The 21888-nt window shown below is 42.2% G+C and overlaps 1 protein-coding gene across 1 annotated transcript in view; it reads left to right on the top strand.

Moving 5' to 3' along the window:
* iglon5 (IgLON family member 5) overlaps window positions 1–21888 on the top strand; it is a 101137-nt gene that overhangs the window by 67517 nt on the left and 11732 nt on the right. Inside the window, exons 2-4 of the mRNA XM_078252355.1 lie at window positions 14340–14418; window positions 17076–17308; window positions 19091–19210. Of these exons, the coding sequence (XP_078108481.1) occupies window positions 14340–14418; window positions 17076–17308; window positions 19091–19210 (432 nt within the window). The remainder of the gene's footprint in view (window positions 1–14339; window positions 14419–17075; window positions 17309–19090; window positions 19211–21888) is intronic.

Here is a 21888-nt window from a genome sequence, read left to right on the forward strand (position 1 = left end):
CTTTATTTGACCTAAACTATGTTGATAGTTGGCAGAAAGCATAGGAGAGCAAATTAAATGCAGCAAAGGTCCTAAACCTGAAAAAATCAACAAGCAGATGGATTTATTCTGCTTATCCTATAGGGCGATATTGGCTCCCTTTTTATTGCCATTAATAACTTGTGAGAAATTGCATTTGCCTTTCTCCTTCTTGTTCTCTGACTTCTTCAGCATTCCCCTGGCTGGCTTCCTCCACCTCTTTTTCTGTCACCTTCCCAACCTGCCACCTTCCTTCATCCCCCCCAACCAGCTCTTACACCGTCTTCTAACTGCAGCACTGACTCATGATTCCCACGAGGGCTGCGAGGTGACAGGGATCGAGGCGCTTTGTGGAACTTGTATGCTCAGATAAGCTGCTGAATTAGAGAGTGGAGACGATCAGCTGTGGCGTTGCAGGGGAGAGGAGATGAGCAAGGAGGTGAGAAAATAAGAAAGTAGGAAGGTGTATAGAAGAGAGAGGCAAAAAAGGAGAGAAAAGAGGTTAGGTCAGGATGGGAAAGAGAGGATGAGCAATGTATTTGGAAGGAGAAGCGAACTGAGATGAGGATAGTTACGGTTGCTATGCCTGTTAAGCTCTCCAATAACGGTGTCAGATTTACCACTCAAAATTTGAAGTCATTTTTGAAATTGGGTCATTGATTTCAGACAGAGGTAGACAAAAGCAGGTGTTTACTTTCTAGCCAGTGTCCATTGATTTTGTGGTCTGAAATCTGAAATGAGCAGGCTAGCTTATCAAGCCAACGTTTGATAGCTCCATGAATTGGTTTGAAATGCTGTCAGACTTTTTAATATTTTCAGCTGACTTGTTTTAAAATAGGTATTTTGGGTTTAATTGTGCACTGCATTTTCACTGTAACTGTGCTTAAAGCTAAGCTCATACAAAAAGTCCATTCAAAAGTCCAATTGGACAGTTCTTCCGTTCTAAAAAACAAAATGCTTGAAAATGAGAAAATGCTTTTAAGATGAAGACTAACTGGCATGTTTGGCAAACATAATGCTATCTTGGGTAATGCTGGCCTGGGGTTGCTGAAGTGTAAATTTCCCCAAATCCGATAAAGAGCAGGACAGAGCTGCTAGCCTAAAGTCTGAAAACATCCACGGCCAGCTTTCATACAGGGGATTTGCTACTTGTGAATGTAACGCTTGGATACGTACAGCAGTAAGCTAGTTCGGCTAACATGTAAGTTAGAGCCCAAACACACCGTTTAATGCATTCATTTTGCTCTTGTGCTTCTGATTTTGGAAAGATTAAATATAAGCTGCCACCTTCCAAACTTTTGAAATACCAAGTATTGTTCTGTATCTTACTACATCACACACTGCGTCAACATGTGGAGAAAAGTTGTAAGGCTGTGATTGGACAATCGGTGTTCGGTGGAGCGGTTTAGAGAACTGAATTGTCAGTTCTCAGATTTATGCATATTCATGTATGCGTGACATTTATGTGCGTCAGCATAAGTACATGTGGCTTCTGCATGCAAGCTCGCAACATTGGGTGCAAACAAACTGTGTACCTTATAGCTAACAACATAGAGATTGACAGCCACACACAGACACAGAGTAAAAGAATTATGCAAACAACTCAACTCCGTCTCACAGCAGTTCGTGAAATGGTCACGTTATTTAATCTATTGATTTGTGTACACGGACAAGTTTATCTTGTTTATTTCATGGTGGTCAGCACGTATTTTAAACTAATTTATTTTAATGGGAAGCATATTTCGTGATCACGGCACGACTACGGTAGCAAGTAGTATGACCAACCTCCGCGCAGGGAGGTTTGTTGGGGTGGTGGATGGGTCAAACAACAAAGGACTTTCACCCCGGAGAACGGGGACCGTGTCCCGGCATGTGACGTGTCCTTTCCCCGTTCTTCTTTTCCTAAACCCAACCTCCGTATAGATGCTTCCCATTACGTGCTGACCACCACGAAAAAAAACAATATAAACGTGTCTGTATACAGAAATCAATAGATTAAAAATAACGTGACCATTTCACGAATTGAACAACTATACTGTATAGAGCTACGTAGAGAGAGAAAAATGGAGAAAGCAGAGTGAGGAAAACATCAAATTTGATTCTGAAAATGTGTCCAGCTCAATGCATAAATGACTTAAACTGAGAAAAAGTCCCCCTGATAAAAGTCCCCCTTACAACTGCTGCAGGAGGTAACGCATTAGTCTCATGTGTGTAATGTCACAAAAGGTCTAAAAAACAGGAATGGCTGCTGTTTGTTGCTTCATCTTCCTGTCAGCTTCGTATATTGTCATCATCCTCAAGGAAAATACATTTTTAATGCTGTTAAAACCCACTCTGCCATATATTTTGTGTTTTTGAACTAATTTAGATACCCAGCCCAATGTAGGTTATGTGACATCATGCAAGTTTGTTAGCAGAGCATTTTGCTATCTCCGTACCGTAGGCTACTTTACAAACTGAACAATTTGCACCAAGGCTCAACAAATTAAAAGTGAGAAATTCAGTGTAGACTATATTAGAGCTCTAATCAGGCCTTAAAGTTAGGCCCGACAAGGCCCGAGCCCGACAAGTACATTTTGATTGACAGCTTTTTAAAAGCCCAAACCCGTTTTCAGCCCGACATTATTCAAATGTGCGCACGCAAACAGCTCTTTTGCCTTTTGTCAAGAATGAGTCATTTATACATTTTTTAACATCATTTATTCATGACTAACGTAGGCTATAGGCCACTTGGAAGTTGGAACAAAGAAATAAAATAAGTCCTCTGTAACATCTCAGCACTCTAAATAGGCCTAGGCATACACTTACTCACTTAGCCTTAGGCTCAGCATTCATTTTTGTGCTAATCGAAACGCATCACCTGACCACTCATTTACCGCGTAACCCGGAGCGCAAGCCCAAGCCCGGCCCGAGCCCGTGTAAAATGATTGAAATTAAGACTGAACCCGACAAAGATCTTCACCTCTAGACTGGATACCAATTTTCTCAGCTGACTGTAGCCTCAGTACTGTAGAACAAAATGCAAAGCAGCTTTAGAAAGTGTTATGTTTCAAGGACATTGCATTATGACAATAATTTCTCAATCTGACATCTCACTCTCTTGCTCTAACAGTGCAATTCCAGGAACCACATGAAGTCTCTATCTTTAATAGAAGTAGATGAGGCAGATTCAGGAAAAGTGGGCACACCACAAAAGAATAATTTACTTCAACACAAAAAACTGGAACACACTGAACATCACAGAATGATGATGAGTTACGTAAAAGTGTAAAAGAATCCGAGGGAGGATCTTATTCTTGAAAATATTCACCTAATCTTCTCCATGATCTTCTATTTGTTGGAAAAGGTTTTTTTTTCAGTGAGGTTCTGGATACTGAGTCAGACACAATCATGTTTTGCTGGAGGTGAACTTATGTCTCAGGGGCTTGATTTTAATCTTTTACTGCAGGCTCTTGTGCAAATGTAGGGAATAAACATCTGGCTAATGTTTTGTCGGTTCATTTGCAGATGAAGTCAGTGCAGATGCAGTACGGAGTGAGTAAAGATAATGAGACAGCTCGTAAAAAGGTTAGAAATCATGTGCTAAAAAGCAATCTCGCTATGACACATTCACTTGCTCACTTGCTGAATGGTAATAACGAATGACATGTAAATTAAGGAAGCTGTCTGAAGTGTGTTTTAGACTAAACTGAGGCTATATAAAAAATGTTTACCATGTGCATTAGCATGCACTTCACAAAGTTAGTTTTGTAATATTTTTGGGAAAATATTTCCTACAGCATAGATTAAGCTTTCACTTGAGCTGAATTCAGTGCCATATATACTCTTTTCTCAGTCTTTGGCATTTGCAATACGTCCTGGCAGTTGGCTTGTTTTATTATTATTATTCAATTTATGTCTTAAGAAGATGGGACATCTTGTTGCCCTTTTGTTGTATGCTGTAACGTGAAAGACACTTGAAATTTAAATGATTCTCCAGTTTTTTTTGCTGTGGTTATCAACCGTTACAAGTGTCAAGGCGACAGAGCAAGTGAGAATGTGTGTGTATGTGTTTGTATACCTGCTTTTATATTTGTATGTGGGTATATGCATATGCATAAGGAATGTATGCAGGCTTCACATGCTTGTGTGTGCTTGTGGCACAGTAATAAAATTGTTTTTGCAGCTCATTCACACATGAGGGAGAAGGGAGCCAGAGATCATTTCCAGTGCTCCACATGAAGGAGCATTAATCCAATTCAAAGTGCTCCAAGTAGTGGCCCCCTAATAACTTATGGTGACTTAGGAATTTGTTTATGTTTGTAATAGTGCACTGAAAGATTAATTACCGTCCTCCACCATATGAGTTATACAACCCTTTCTGCGAGGAAGCACAAAAGGAAAACACCCAAGAAAGTGATGTGTAGGGATAAATGAAAGGCAAATTAGCCCGTGGCATTGTATTTAATTATGTATTACTCTATCACAGCTTTAGTTATGCCCCTGATTTCCTCATGTTCCTCGATAGCCTCAGGCTTGGGTAAAACAGCTTCATCAGTAACATGAGCCAGCAGATTCATCAGTGGCTCAGTCCACCTGGGCTGACATAAACACACAGCTTAGCTTTGCCCCATGTTACTTGCTGCATGCTTGTTTCCTTCTCAAACAGACTATAACGCTTTAATTCACATTTATCTTTCTTCTCATCTCTCTTTTCTTGATTCTCAGTATTTTTTCTGCATGTCATAGACGAGACCCCTCTCAGTTCTGCTCGGCTGCAAAGATTAAATGGGCTCTCCATCGATTGCTCTTTTCTAATACATCGGCCTCTCCAAAGAAATACCAAAAGCATGTCATCACCCTGGCGGAAAGCAGAGGGTTGGAGGGTGAAAAAGGAGGGAGACTTGTGTTCAAAGTCGGGCTATTTTTTTTTACTTTATCTTTGCTCAACTAGATGAAGAGAGCACCAAGGAGCAGGCGAGCAAGACTTTCACGCTGTCGAGGGAATGGGTAGGGACTTTCCTGCAATTGAGCAGTGACAGTAAACAACGGATGACATCCCGGCAAAAGCTGGCCGGGATGTCATTCGCCTTCCATGTGGTGTGAGACAGGGAGGCAGAGAGAAAGAGAATTGAGCTTCAAGATTTGTTGGAAGAGAGTACACTCTAGCCTACCTCACAAAGAACAATGACCTGGACCAAACTCCCTCCAACTTGCAGACCAAGTCCTGAGCTTGGTGGAGGTGGCGGTTTGAATGTCTGCCACATGCTCTCCAGCACAGCTGGAGCCAAACATAACTGGCGGCGGGGGCTATGTGTGCAGGAGCTAGTGGTGCCGAGTCACAGCAGTTGAGCAACAATGGCAAGAGCTGCTGCGTTTCAGAATGCAAATGAACCCCATACACAGCTGTAAGGATGGCTGCAGGCACAGCCAGGCAAAATCCAACTGCACACAAACGGACAGATGTATGCAAACACATGCACAAAAACACACTTAAACACCCGCACACATGCACGCACACGCACACGCACACGCACACGCACACAGACAGACACACACACACACACACACACACACACACACACACACACACAGATTCACAGACACGCACCACGCAGCAAATGGATATAAACAAGCTTGCAAATACATGTGCATTCATTCTTACTCTCTCTCTCTCTCACACACACACACACACACACACACACACACACACACACACACTGATGCTTACTTCATCTGTACTTGCCAACATCTTAGTGCACTGCACCATGCCTCCCTCCTTTTTTCCTCCTCCTATTCTGTCCCTCGGGAGCTCCCTCCTAAGCAGGTGTTAGCTGATTTCTGTTCCCTCAGGTGATTCTGTTTGTTCTTCGCAGCAACTACTGCTGCTGTGAATTATCCTGACAGTACCTTACTCCTGGGCTCTGGCCCTCACCTCCTGCCGTCCAACTCTTTTCCCTCTCTTTGCCTGCACCCTGTGCATCCATCCTTCCCTCCCTGCCTGGATTTCCTCCTTTCATCCTCACTCTCTTGCCACCCCCCTGTGGTGCAGGTATACCCCTGGATGAGCTGCCCAGGGGTCCTAAACAGCACGTCAGCCCACCCACAACAAACCCACATACATGCAAAAATGGACCTACACACATACATACTTTAAAAATGTTCACTCAAACACACATGCCAGGAAATATACACACATGGACGCACACATGCTTAGATGTAACCCAATTGCACTTGAAACTGCCATATTCCAGCAGCACACTCAGTTATTTGTGCATTCATTGAGATTGAGTGTGTTGATATGAAAATGTTGCTGCTCCCCTGTAGCCAAAATGTTGTTCCCTTTTGTTTTGCTGCTTGCAAAATGCACAGACAAAGAATGACGTTGAAGAAGAATGAGCTGCTTATGAGCTCCATTCAGTCATCACAATTAACTGGTCTTATTACTCTGAATGAGCTAAGTCAGTGGTGGTGCCGTAAAGGCTTAAGCATGGTAAAAGAAATCTAAACAAAAGCTTAATGACATCTTTTATTTAGTTCCACATTGACTCGAGATATTGTACGAAATTCACTGAATGCATTTTCAGCATCAGCATCATCTTTTGTCTTTGATGGAAATTGCATGATTTCAGCTCTTTCAATGTAAGTTAATGTCCAGATTAACTACAGCCGCACTAATTCTCAAGCTCTCATGAAACTCTTTTTTTCCCATTAGTTCTACTGTTCAAGTGTCATAAATGACCATTGGCAGCTTGTTTTGCCTGGTCATCCATTTCACACACATGCTGGCCAACACTCAACTGACTTTTTGATGCCTCATTCTTTTTGACTCCACTTTACGGCCAATGGTCCTATCGAAAATAACTGCTCCCGTGCTATTACACTCCTTTGTCTCCTGTCACTATCGCCCGGTAATTGCTGTTTTTATTGTAGCCTCTTAGAGGCTCAAGTGTAAACTATAGGGTAAGCCTCGCCACTGTGCTGGCAGCTTAACCGCATGACTGAAAATATTTGTTCAGTCTCACAGCATCTGACAGAGCTCATAAACAGTAAACATATGGAACACCAGACCACATTCACAGTTTTATTACACAGTTTTATTATTTATTTATTTATGTAGACATTATAGTATAAGGCTGGTCCTCTCAAGAAAAATGCTAGAATCAGGCATAAATGCCAGGAAACGTGTCGTTCAGTTTAATTTGGAGGACTTTTTGAAGTTTGCATATTGCCATATGTTATTATAGATATACTGTAGATAACAGAAATATATTCCTATTAATGGTACACTGTGGAGTTTTTGACCACTAGTGGTGATATAGAGCAATGCTTTGAAGAGCAGGTCCCCGTTGTGTTTGTATATCTTGTGGTTTTTTTAGTACACACACATGGACCCAATACACTTTCCTGCCAAAGATTTAATACTATTTGCCAGTCAGTGTCGGTATGGCAACAAGAAAGGTGGAAATGCATCAGAAAAAGGCACAGAAGGTAAAAATTGCTATCTTGCAGACACAGATGTAAACAATGAAGGTTTTAAAACTTAAAAGAATGTCTTTGCAAATGTCCTCTGAGGAAGGAAATTAAATCAACACATTTGTTAGACCTCAAGGATATACAAAATGCATTTGGGAAGAGACACTGCATTTAACATATTTTTCTTATCATAATGCCCAGTTAAATATACATGAATATAATGACAATGAGATGATAATATCCTCCAAGTATTCAACTTATCCATCCAATGTACCTTTACTGTATGCTTTTACAATTATATAAATCAAACGAAAATGTAAATTTACAACTCAGATTTGCCCGGTGCCAAAGAAGGCACCATGCTGCTGTTAAGTTATTCTGTTCCTTTTTGTTGCTTATAAAGTATGTTTTTGTCAGAGAATGCTCGATGCAGAGCTACTTGGGGTGAATCAGTATTTAAAGCTTCTCTTTTAAAACGGTGACAGCACTTGCCCACAAATCTGTCAAATTACCAGTGCACAGGGTGTATTTAGGGGAGTCTACAGGGCCCTGTGTAAGGCGGGCGTGTGTACTCACTTTGAAAGGAAGTAACAGTTTAACTATTGTATTGATTTCAAGAGTGCTAAGGGGTTTAGGCGTCGGACCAAGGAAAATGGGGGGTAAAAGAAAGCAGAGTAGGCCTCGTCTCGGGTTTTACCACGCTCAGCTTTTCTCCCCGGCCACGCTTGATTCAATGGTAAAGATCTGTTGCTGCCCATTGAAGTTGTACAACTGCTGCATTGAGTACTGTATGGCTCTGTGCACTCTGCAGTGCTCTATTGATTGATGTGTGAAGAGGGATTAGTGGGTGGGAGGGAGGGAGTGGAGGATGTGCTGAATGGGAGGGAGGGATGGGCAGAGCGACCAGAGGCAGAATTGTGGAAGCAGCATGTGTACAATAAAAAGGGGGCAGATGTCATATCTTTGGTAAAGCCAAGTTAAACACCCGAGGGTGATGCCCTGCTTTTCTGTAAATGTCGATGGTTTTGGCATGCTTCCGAGATCAAGCTGTTAGCAGTCATGTGTGTGGTTGCAATGTGAGATCCAGTAAGTCCAGCTAAATTTTGACCTTGAATGATGAGCAGCTAAATGTCCAACCAATCCTCTTGATGCCTCAGAACGAGCTCACCAGAGCAGTTAACGTACACAAATAAGCCACGGATCACATAAACACCTGTTCCAGTCATTCCATCACATTCCTCCAACAGGAAAAAAAAAACACACTTTTTGGTCCGAGAGAGTTAAAAAAATGACTTTACCTCGCAGATTCAAAACAATTCATTCACCGTGACTTCTCTGACATTTCTTAGATTTCCTGTCAAGTGGAATCCTACTGATATCCATTTTGCTTCACCAGCAATTGTGAAAAGCAGGCGACCTGCATATCCATCTTGTTGTGCTGTTTGAGCGTGGCATCCAGGTGGTTTCTCACACCTTGCCCATCACTCTCTCCCTGCTCTCCCGTTGCTCTGTCCCTGACAGGTGGTGCTGAGGGTGGAAGGAGCCAGGAAGGGTGTCTGGGATTTAATCGATAAGGAGTGGAGGGGCTGAATGAGTAGTGGAGTGAAGGAGTGGGGAGAGATGGGGCTTCAGAGGTGGACATGGGGTTGGATTTGGGCCGTTCAGAGTTAATGGGATCAGACTAGGAAGAGAAAGGGATATCTGTGCCGGTTAATGTTTAATCCCGCACCCCCAACCCCTTGTCTCCTGCCTCAGGCTCCCGGCATCTGATAATCCTTGGGCTGCCTCTCTTCATTATCAAGGTGTCGGAGGATAGTGCCTCTGTAAATATTTAATTGGCTGCAGCATGCCGGTGTTAATTATGCGGGTGTGTCTTTCCTTTTTTGCTTTGCTCTCTGCCCCAGCGTTACTGTGTCCCTCTTCATATTGATGCCACTTGATTGCTCCGTCTCTTTCTGCCACTATGAATGCCAATACTGCTATTATCACATCACAATACTACAGTTGCTATAACTGTGTAACTACCTCTGCTGTGGAAGATGCTTCACAACATCCTGTAATTTAATATTCCACTATGGCTTTTCCTCGTTCTCAATGACCTTCTTCTTTCAGGACCTCACCTCACCTTGGCTATCTATTTTCAACTCTCCCTTCCAACCTTGTGCCTCTCTCCTTCTCCTTTCAATTTCAAAACCATGGCAGTCTCCGTTAAAACAGATTATTGTTATGGGTTTCATTATAGCCTCCTCTGTTATCCGTCTTGACGCCAATCATGCTTTCAGAAGTAGCTATGCCTCCTTTCTGTGTTTATTTGATCGTCAAGGGCAATGCGAAATAGATGAACAGTACAAAGACAGCCTTGCAAGGAATACGCAGGCTAAAGTTGTACAGCTCAATAGAGCTCTACTCATAAGTGCCTGCCAGTAGCAAGTGCAATTACAAACAGGCGCATGTAAAAGTCAAGAGAATACAAATCACATAATAGATGTCTCATGGGTACTGAGCAAGGAGCCTTGCAAACGCGGCAAAATTCACATTGCAGGAGAGACAAAAACACTGGACCACAAGTGGAGGGAATTATGTGAATGATTACCTATAAGCCAGCAATAGATAGAGAGAATAGAGAAAGAAGTGTTATTCACAGATGAACAAAACAGATTTCTATATTTGCACGATCTACATTGTAATGGCTGAACTAATTGACAAAGATCTCCAGTATAGGTGAATTAATAGTTTGCTATAGCCCAGTGTTTTCCTGTGTGTAATCCCTTAGGCATGTCCATAACATTTTATTCTCTTAAAAACGCCAGACAGATCTAGACCTGAGGCTGAATACTGTGTGCAGACAAAGGCTCGACGGGGTTCATTTGGACAGCATGTGTGTGTGTGTGTGTGTGTGTGTGTGTGTGTGTGTGTGTGTGTGTGTGTGTGTGTGTGTGTGTGTGTGGTATGGAAATGGGGCTTTCTTTTGTGTGCCAACAAAACAGCAGGTCATAGCAAGGACAAGAGATACCAGTAGCCATGGCAGACTGTATTTGCTGTAGACAACAGTGAGCAGGGAAATTGAATATGCTCGACTCCACACCAACACCAGGGGCCAATGCAGTGTCCACACCAACACTGTTCTACATTTATCATTTCTCTATTCATACCCAGCTCACTTGTGTTTTCATATGGGCTCAGGATTTTGCTCTCTCATAAACAAATCCATTTTTGTTTTAGTAGTGTACTAAAGCGGTAAAGACAAAAGGCTTTCTTTTGGAACTCACATTGGGTTTGTGTTTCCGCATTTAGAGTCTGCAGAGTAGTCGGTAGTTTAAGCTTCCCTGTTGGCAAGCACCCCCTCCTTTCTAGAGTTTGAATGGGCGAGACTCATGAATTCTCCTGGTGGGTGCAGTTCATCGGCCTGCATGCTGAGCCCCAGGAGGAAGCAGAGAAAAAGCAGAATTTGAGACACTGTAGGGATCAATAGAGTCGAAAGTAGCCAGTGAATTGAAAGTGATGTCTGACTTTTCTGTTTTGGCCATGCAACAGCACATTGCTGGTTGCACTCCGGACTCATTATTGTTCTGTTTGATCATGTCTGTTGTGTTTGGCCGGCAACATTTGAATTCATTGCCTGAAAGGGATAAACCATTACATCAAAGGGTTTGAGACACTTGCTGTCATTCAGCCAGATGCTGTTTACATTTTGTTGTTTTACACCCAACACTCCCACTCCCCCATTAAAGAGACGCCGCAGATGCACGCTTTATATTCCATTTATTCGTGGAAGCATTAACCATTTACCTCCATGTATTAACCATTTACCTTCATGTATGTCATGTAGACACAAAATCCTGCACTCCTAAGTTTTGGTCTGGCAAGCATGGAGACCGAAAACAGCTGTATCAGATTAGGTAATGCATCAGATGTTAACACAACATAATATCATTTTTACCAAAGAATTTGTCAGCTGATGCTGTCAAACAATAACACATTTTCATCAATAGTAGAAAAAAGGTCTGTAGCATTTCACTCAAAGCACCGCTGTGCTTAATTACAGTCTACAGGGCTTTTAGCCTTGTTATTCAAGACACCCAAGTGATTTACTGTTTTGTACTTTTGCAACACACATTTTGGGGGTTATAAGCATTCCGCATTCACTTTGGCCGTTTGTATCAAAAGTTTTGAACTTCAAAAGTGGAGCCACAGCAATAATAAAATACCATTCCATACCGAGGGCTTGGGATGTTGTGGTCTGCCTTAGGTTTTTGATATTATCTTGGTGCCAAAACAAAGTAGTCTAGCTTGCATTAATAGATGATTGCTTCTTACGCAACGCTTTGCTAGCAAGGTGAAAAAAGGAAAGTATGAATGCCAACATTTGTCTTAAGACAGAGGTGGTCTCCCATCTCTCAAATACAGATGCTGTAAAACATTTTCACTTTTTGTGATCACAACTTGTGCCAAGATAAAACAACACAGAGGTCAAAAGGTGTTACACGGTAGTGGATGTTTGCATCAAGAAGAGTGGATGCTCGATGTTTGTGTATGTGTGTGTTTCCTTGTGTGTATTTTGACTTTATGTGTCTAGATGAAGTTACGTTTGTATTTTCCTCGAGGGATGTAAAGTGAATATTTGTCACAATGAACTCAGACAAACCTTCATCGCCGCTTGTTTGGCTCATCGATGAGTGTTTGATGAGTTCATGTGTGCGTGTAAACCTGCTTATCTGTGATTGGTCCTGTTATGCGGTGTGTGAGAGGAAATGTGGGCTCAATGTGTTGACCTGGTTATCATGTTGTGCAGCATCTGGGAGTGGAGGCAGGGTGATACAGGTTTTAGAATGCGAGGTGCCAATCGAGCTGTGAAAATGGGAATTGAGTAGGGAAAAGGGAATTGCTCCCCACTGGTTTGTAACCTTCGCAATGTTGTTTGGAGCATTCAGCGTATGCATTCATCATTCATTCAATCAAAATGTGTGGGTCGCGTGTGTGTCCCACTGGTTACATTATATGATAGAGAGCGTCTTTTCTCTACGTGTGTGTCTATAATTGCCTATGAGGGGTAGTGTGTATTTATGACAGCATGTCACACCCGTCTCCAAGCCCCAAGCCCTGGAACTGAATTAAATTAACCTAAATAAAGTCTAGTTTGTAGAGTACAGAGCACTTAAAAGGGAACAGCTGAGGGCTTGAGCTGAGGACTGTCTGAGTCTAAGACAGGAAGCATAAGCGCAGTGACGCTATGCAACATATGTAGTAAAAACCACAGATAAACGAAAGCTTGTGAAAATGTTTGGAACATTGGACACAATGGCTAATGTGCTACACCCCTCCCCCAAGGCTTTCAGAGATTGAGAGATGGAGCCAGTTCTGGGATCCTTGGCCGGCCTAGATAGCACAGCATCAGTGGCAGCAGCAGCACCCATTAATGCGATTACAGCTTTTAGAGGGAGATTTTCAGGGCCAGTTTTCTTTTGAGGCATCATTAGTTTGTCCTCCTGTCTTGTTTTCCACCGGTATGTCAGCAAAACAAACGTTCACATTCAAACAAATGAGCAACAGACTGCTAGATAACTGGTGCACACACAATCACTCACACATGAATATATGAATACACAAGCATGAATGTAGCCTGTATTTTCTATGGCATATTCACACAGATATGCCAAAGTCACAAACATGTGGAAAAAGAGAAAAGGCATAATTAGCCTTTATTTAAGAGATGATTATTATTTAGTGTAGTAGGCACTTCTTAGGACTTTCTGCGATGCAGTTTGAAAACCTTTTGATTAGCATTATAATTCTCAAGCCTCTCTCATTATTCTTTGTAATGAAAACCGTGATTCCACAAAGACCATCCTTTAATTTAAAACCCACATTTCCTGTAGTGGTGCATTGCTGTCATTTTGGGTGTCATATCTTAGTGGGTTCACAATCGGCATGCCTAAAATGTCTTTGACTTTGTGTGGCTACTTAACAAACCTTCAGTGCTTCTAAGCTCCTCACTGCACCGGCTTCGTTTCATAAAGTCACCATTTATTAAACCTCAAGGCTAGACCACAGCAAAAGCCTATTGGAGATATTGAGGTCATTTTGCAGGCGGAGGGAAAAATAGATTGTCGGAGATGGAGGGAAGACACAAGCCAAGGTATCTGGTGTCATGCTGTGATTTGGCAAAGTTTAGATGGACAGAGTCAGGTGTCTTACTGGGGAGCGGCCCGTCTCAGTGGGCAATATCATTGCCAGCATATAAGGTCTTCGGTTATTTTTGTTTGCAGTCCAAGAAAGTTCACAAAAATTACTTCAAACTGCTTTGAAGTGTTTTTCTCACCTGAGTGTCTGAAACACATCTCACAGATGCCAAGTTTGTGTTTCTTCTTTAACTAATGGCTCTCAGTATGTGTGTCTGTTCTTGTGTGTGTTCGTGCTTTTGTAAGCATGTGCCTCTGTTCTCTGAGTGTGTGTGTGTGTGTGTGTGTGTGTGTGTGTGTGTGTGTGTGTATTGGTAGGCAGGATGAGCATCCCTTCTGTTACCGTTGCTGTCCCTTCATTTCACGCTCCGGCAGCTCCGCATGAATCCTCTTCCCTTGGCTCATTATCAGTGCTGTTCAATGAACGTGCATCCCTCCAGAATGCAGGGTAAAACCAAATCATTATTCAAGTATGGGGGTCAGTGCAGACGTTGTGACTCTTTTGTTTAGTATATATATTACCTTCCCTTCAGAAATAAGTAAGCAGGATGCACAGCACATCCCGCGCCCAACCTGATTAAGTGAGGTAGTTGATTCTCAAGCACCTGACCTGAGATTGATGAATAGCGGAGCGTCTGGTGCCATTATTGGGAGCTCACTGGTCTTTTCTCTCATTTTTCTTGGCAGCCTCCAGTGTGCACGGAGCAGAATTCGGACACCTGCCGGACAACATTACAGTGTTGGAAGGAGAAAGCGTCACTTTGAGGTAACTTTTGATCCTACACCTGCACCTACTAATTACATTAAAAAGAAACATGTTTGTGTTCCCCCCCACCTGTCTTGTCAAATGAATTGCCAATTCTCTGTCACATAACTTCAATTAGGTGTCCCACATTGTGCCATATTTTCCAGCCGTGTCTATCCTATAGGTAATTGAATGATATTACCTGTCAGATGTGGCCGGAGTTATCCCGTCTGTCTGCAATCACCTTGTACTTATATGTAACAATAATGATGCACAGGTCAGTTGGGTGGCTGGACCTCCTCTACGTCCAACCACCCCTGCCTAACTGTGAGTGATAAAGTAGAAATCACAGCTTTCACCGGCTACCAACCAAGCAGAAAAACAGCCAACTTGCTTCTTTTTTTTGGAAGTGACCTGGCTTGACAGTACATTCAGAAGCACAAAAGAAAAAATCTGAGTCAACATTACTTTCATCTCCTTTAAGCATACACCTCTTCAGATCTGTGAACAAATTTCTCTTTTGGTCCCTTCCTTACATATACATACATATATATATATATATATATATATGTAATATATTATTCTGAAGCCAAGTACAGTCCTGTCAATATTTCTTCAGTCAGGAACACTCTTGTCATAGATTTAAACATTTATTGCAACAAATGGAAATACAGTTATACTTGGCGATGAAGGCTCTGTTCTGATGATTCTCCCTGGATCAGCCAAGCTGCATGCTAAGATGACACAGGGAGCACGCTGCTGAGACCCCCCGGTACACAAGAGTACGCCCAATCCAAGACATCAAAACAATTTCAGACATAGTTATAATCTTCCAAAACCGGGAAGGTGGAGGCTGGGGTGGTGCAGGCAAGCTTTGCCAGCAGCAGCGGTGTGAGGCAGCATTGGAGTAGCAGGAAGCAGAGAGGAATAGGGAGACGTTTAAATGGACCGCCTGATGTGAAAATGGCTGTGATTGGTTGTGACTGGCTGGAATGATGATTCAATTAGTGGGCCTTCGACTTCCGTGTCCTGCATGAACTAACGCAATACTTAATTTAACATCAGCAAGTCTCTCTCATAAGTTGGAAATCAAAGAACCAGGATCCTGATCGATAAAGTCATCATGACGTGTAGCCTGAAGCCAGTATTGATACTGTGGAGAAGTCCAATCTATTGAATTTGTTTGGGTGTTTTTACACCAGAAATTATAAACTGAATGGACCTGGGTGGTAAAATCTGTCCTTTCAACGTCACCTTTTATTCCTTAACAGTTTGGTATCAGGAAAGCTGTGCAGCAGTGTAACATTACGAACATCTTATTCTTATTTTGCATTTTGTAATCAGATGTGTGAATTTAATCTGCACTGGACAGCCAAGAGCTGACAATCACAAGACTAAACAGATTCATAAATAAACTCCATTTTCATGTAAAATCACTTTTGCCCAAGTGGCACAAATACTTGTGTTATGCTTGAGAAAATGCTGTTGTGTTGGCTTTGATGCGGGCCATTAAGACAAGGCACATTTTGATGCTATTATGGTGCTCATTTCCTCTGGGCTTGCAGTCCTGTAGCAACATCATCAGTGCAGATGTGATTCATTTTAAAAATACATTAATAGAGTGTTTGTACACAGATAATGAATTTTTAGGGTGTGATTTCATGCTGTATTGTGTCTTTATTTAAACCCACCAGCCACAAACCGAATCTCTATCAAAATATTTCTTTATTCCCAAACCAGTTTGAAGTGGTTTGTCTCCTCAGGTCATGTGTCCACTTGAACATCAGCCCAGTGCCTTGTAGCCTATTTGTTAAAGACTACCAAGCTCACCTGCACTGTGCATTGATGCGTTGTTGTGTCACTGCACTGACTTGGCAGGTGATCTAAGATCCACCTCAACAGTGATATTTATCCAGGTCATATCAATTAAACATGAGTACTATAGAGGCATGTCCTCGCAGCTAGGTGAAGCTGGGTAAGGACATCTAGTGGCCAAGCCAAGAACTGAAGTCTCACCTTTGGACCATGGTTCCTGTTTTGAAGTGTGCCACATCCTTTTGGAGCACCACTGCTGATTCACTGCATTCATTTTCAGTGTTACCTTACAGACAAAGCAACTGAAGAGAATGATGGTATACAACTACTTCTCATGCAATGCTCACAAGCTATAACTGATCTCAACCATATTTGTTTTATAATGTGACCCATTTTCTCCACCTGTGTAACAGGAGTAATGGATGATCATTAGTGCTGTGTTACCCAAGAGACAAAAGACAAATAAAGGAAAAGCCTGAATAAATGAGTGGAGAGACATAACAAATGCTCATGTACAGTACAGGGCACACGGGGTCCCTGAATGGTTTTAATTGATAGAAAAGGATGTGAGTCATATGACCTTTGCAGTCACTGTATTTGCACATCAATACACCATCATTCACCATATTTTGGGAGAATGGTGTCCCACCGCAATCTATTCTTTGGTGAATGGAAGCTCTTCTGGTGAAAAACAGTACAGTGTTTAGCACTGTACTGTTTTTTCCTTTGAATTGTCACCCCTTTGTATATCTGTACCCATGATAAATGTAACATAAAAACACCTCTTAGCAGTATTTAGTGTAAACCCTAAACATAATGTCAAATAGGCCTCTCAACTGTAAATCGATCATGTCCTCTCACAGATGTCGGATCGACGAGGAGGTGACCCACAAGGCCTGGCTGAACCGCTCTAACATCCTCTTCACGGGGACAGACAAGTGGTCACTGGACAAGCGTGTGACACTGGCCAACAGTAACAACAGTGACTTCTCCATCCACATCGACAAGGTGCAAGTTACCGACGAGGGGCCTTACACTTGCACCTTCCAGGCCAATAACAAGCCCCGCGTCGCCCACGTCTACCTCATTGTCCAAGGTGAGCAGCCACTTTGAGACAGAACAGGAATCTGTTATAAGTGACTTTAAAGTGTTTACTGTTTCCAGTGCTGGCTCATTACCCTGGCATAGCATGCAGATTTGATTGCCACTGTGGCTGCAAAAAGTATATGTATGCGCTGATGTTACTATAAGCAGCCTTGGATAAAAACTAAATGGCTTAATTATGCATTTTGTCATTCATCCGAGTGTATTGCTGTATATTGGGTGTGATTGAGGTTTGAGTTCTGGGGAAGCAATTGAGATTTTACATTTTAGTGTTCCTCCTATTCTGTTAAATCATGCTTAAAGTTATGATAGAAAACTTAGTAGCTAATGTTTTTAGGATGTTTGAGCATTTAAGGTTGGTATTTAAGGTTATATCAAAATGTAATTAGCCTACTTGATGATGTCTTGAAAGCTTAGCTGGCGTGTGTGTGTGTGTGTGTGTGTGTGTGTGTGTGTGTGTGTGTGTGTGTGTGTGTGTGTGTGTGTGTGTGTGTGTGTTTGTGTGTGTCTACAGTAACGCAAGCCTAGTGCAGATGACAGATAATCAGAAAGTCAGTTTCCATAAGGCGGCTGAGTCCAGGCTCATTTGTTATTTTCATGTGGCCTGTTAGAGTTATTTGTCTTTATAAACAGAAAGTTAGGCAGATCAGATGGATGAGGATGTGTATGTAGGAGATGAGGTACACAAGGGGCCTGTCCAACTGCCTGACTAAATAACTGACAGTGCAGGACCACAACTGGGGCTCAGTCATCAAGTCAGCAACTAAGTGAGTGAGACTCTGACTGATCCTGAGTGACATGATGTATTGGCACAGAACTGCCCGGAGGATGGATCTCAGACCTCTTCCCCTGCATGAGTCACTTTCAATGCATATATTGGACTGGTTTGTTGTGCAGATTGCATTTACATCACCAGCAGAATGAAACTGAAAACGTTTAACAGCATATATAATAGTACATTCTGCTGGATTGAAAACTCAAAGCCTGGCTAACAGCTCACAGGTGGCGGAGACAATGTCAGCTGCTTACTAACAGATTCACACACTGCAGCCAAAAAAACTCTTGTCTGCAGGGTGCAGACCTGGCACAGATGACCATATATACCTAATTCCAAGTTGCCTGCAATTCCAGCCCTAGCTTGATATCACACAAAATAATTACACCCTGAAGTCAGTGCATCAAGCAGGAGCAGCTTCACCACCACTCCAATCTGTGCTTTATCGCTGCAAGTATTCAACAGCTAGATAGAGAAAAATAGGCTCCTCTGTATATGTCTTGCAAAGAAAAGCAATCTCAGGGCCAAGCTCATTAAAAGCAATGATAATGGGCAATTTAAATTCAAGGGCCATCTTGTTATCAAACTAAATACATGCATAGTGCTCCAACAATTTGAGTTTGTGGTAAAATAATATTCAGGAGTGGTCATTCACCTAAAAAGTAAAGATTCTGACTACCACTTCTACAAATTGTCTTCTTTTCTTTAAATATCAAATTGGATGTTGTGGATTAGATGTCATGAGAAGATATTGTAATGCACATTTGCATTAATTTATAATTCTGTGCATTTAAATAGATATTTAGTAGATATATAGATTGTTGCACAGCTCTCAGGAATAGATCATTAATCAACTGATTGCTTCTCTGTCTTAGGTGCAGGGATTTGCATCATATATTTAAATACCTTTGTAGGCTGTAAGACCATACCTCATCAATAATTTATGAAATAAAAGGATATTTTGAGGTCATATTTTAATAGCATGATCTTGTTTTTCAGTGCCAGCCAGAATCGTCAACATCTCAAAAAACGTGTCGGTGAACGAAGGAGAGAATGTAAACCTCTACTGTCTTGCGGTGGGTCGGCCTGAGCCCACTGTCACCTGGAAAGACCAGAAATGTAAGCTACCCCTTCTTGTTTGCTTATCTTCGGATCCAGAGATCTCTTGTTCACAGCTTCACCTTTATCTCACCGCTTTCACATTCATCCCCAACCCTTGTCCGCCTTTAATAGTCTTTTTATCCCCCCCCCCCCCCACACACACACACTTTTTCTTCCTAAATGCTTATCAACATTCAGCTCACGTCCACGTCTTTATCCCACATACCTGTGTCATCACTCTACAGCGCAGCTGTTTAGTCTGTCCCCATCTTAAATTTATACTCTCCAGTATTTTTCCCTATGTCCCAATGTTTTGTCCCAAATAACCACACATTATACGTAATTATCCCCACCGCGCCACCTGTAATAATCAGCATCTGTCTTCATCCATCCTGTCAACCGGCATCACGATGCCAACCTACGCTAACAGCCACTTTTGGCATTAAATCAGCTTTTTTTTAGCTTTCATAATTGTGTGGAATCAGAACTAGTTGAGAGGTCAGGATGCACGACTTGATAGATTAAGTCAAATCCAATCGATGTGATCAGCACAGCATTTATTCCCTATCTGTTCCCATCTTTGTCACCACTAATGTCCAAAGTCAGGTAAATAAACTATTACATGGCCTCTAGAGAGATTGTATGGTTTTATTAGAACTGTGGCAGTGCTGTGTCATCTGTTTTGCACAAAGAAAATTGCTATGCACTGAATATACCATTGTGCCATGGCTCAACATTCCTACATGTATGTAACTAGAGTAATTGTCAGCTTCTCTTTTGACTTGTGTAGTTTTCTAATACAATGTGTGTTGTTCACATCAGTTTGACTAAAAATAAATTGCAATATTGCATGAGCTCCATGACGTCTTTGGTCAAATATGAACACTGGATTGCGTTTGTTGTGTGTGATATGGACATATGTGTGCCAAAACCTTCCAGAAAATCTTAGATTGAACTTTTGAGCAAGGCAGATGAGGGAAACGAGGATTATTATTTTTGACATTTCAGTGTTTTGAAAGTCTAATAAGCAGCACAGATCAAATGCAGCACCAAGACAGCAATAATAAATAGGTCAGTGTGAACAACTATTCAACATGCTGCAATTTTACTGTTAGGCAAATTAATGCACAACCTACTGTACTGCTGTACTTACAGACAGCTTTGGGCTTGCTCAGAGGTCTGTTCTTCCTATCTCCCTTGTTTGCCCCTGGATTAGCCTGCTGTGCATGCAATGTCCTTCTCTGCACAGTACCTCAGGCAGGTGCAAGCCCATAGTGATCACAGACACCCAAAAATACAGAGGAGATACATGATCGCACACCTGCAGCAAACACACACACACACACACACACACACACACCCTTACATCACAAACCTTGTGGAGTTGTCCTCACTTGCAAGCCTACAGCATTTCTCCTCTGTCAGCAGTAATCCTCTCTCTCTAGCTGCCCCCTTCTTCTCACAGCGCCTCCCCCTCTCTCTCCCCCAGTAACCTCTCAGCTTGCAGAGAAAGAGATAGGGGCTGCATTGCTATTCTGTGGGAGTCTGTGCAACCAAGCCATCAGTTGCAGGAAACCAGGGGCGTTGGAGAAAGGGTGAGGGGGGGGGGGGGCTGGACTAGCCCAAAGGAACAGCAAGAAGCTGCCAGCCACATCTGTCCCCATTACTCAGAGACTGCAGGCAGGGGGGATGAGGAGAACAGTGTATGTGGAGGTTGGGAAGAATATGTGTTTGTGCTTCAGGTTGTGGTGATAGTAGGACGTGCACAACTTCCGAGGTGAGATGGAGACCTGCTTGACGCCTTTAACCCCTTTGCAATTTGTCCCCAGTTACCTGAGTCCTTACTCACATACAGATAGTGATGCTGCTCTGCACGGTTGTTTGCAAGCGCCGCCTCCTCCTTCATCCTCACCAAAGCACAGATACAATCTGTCGCACCCATTCTCTCTCACAGGCATCCATCAGTTGACCCACTCAGAGACATACAGGCTTTCTGTCTCATTCAGTTCAATACGCCAGCGCATCAGGGCCTTATCATTTGACATCCCATCCGTTAAAACACACACAGGCACACAGTTTAGTATGAATAAAAAGGATGCTTGTGGTGGTGGGGAGGAACAGAAATGCACTTTTCACTCAGATGCAATATGATGAAAAGCATAAAGAGTGTATACATTTGACAGGGAGTTTATGATTTTTGGTTAAATTGTTTGGGTGTTGTGTGGATCTAAAAGCTTGATTTAACAACAGAGCAGGTAGGATTGAAAAGGGAAGGTAGAGGTCAGCAACAGGTAAACAGTCAGCAGAGCCAAACAAATCCCAAAAGGAGAATGAACAGAGTCTTGTATGCTATAGTTACAGAAGTAAGAATGATGTGGCAGAGGACAAGTGTTTGTGTGTATATACTGAGTGGAGTTGATGAGGGACAGGTGTGGCTTGATGAGAGAATGAATAGCAGGTGTGAAGGATGAGTGTGGACATTAGGGATGATTGGAAAAGGCAGGAAAGTGCTCACAAGTTTATTTTTCAAATGTAAAATGTCCAGCTTGGTACTTATCTTGGTCACAATTATTTAATGCACAAATGTAAAGGGTCCTGGTCAAAATGTTTATGTTGAAGGTTAAGGCTGGCAGTATTCTATATTTTTGTTATTGTTAACAAATTCCATTAAAAGAACAAAACCAACAGTGCGTTGT

The sequence above is a fragment of the Sander vitreus genome, chromosome 6 (assembly GCF_031162955.1).
Source record: "Sander vitreus isolate 19-12246 chromosome 6, sanVit1, whole genome shotgun sequence".
Classification (NCBI taxonomy): Eukaryota; Metazoa; Chordata; class Actinopteri; order Perciformes; family Percidae; genus Sander; species Sander vitreus.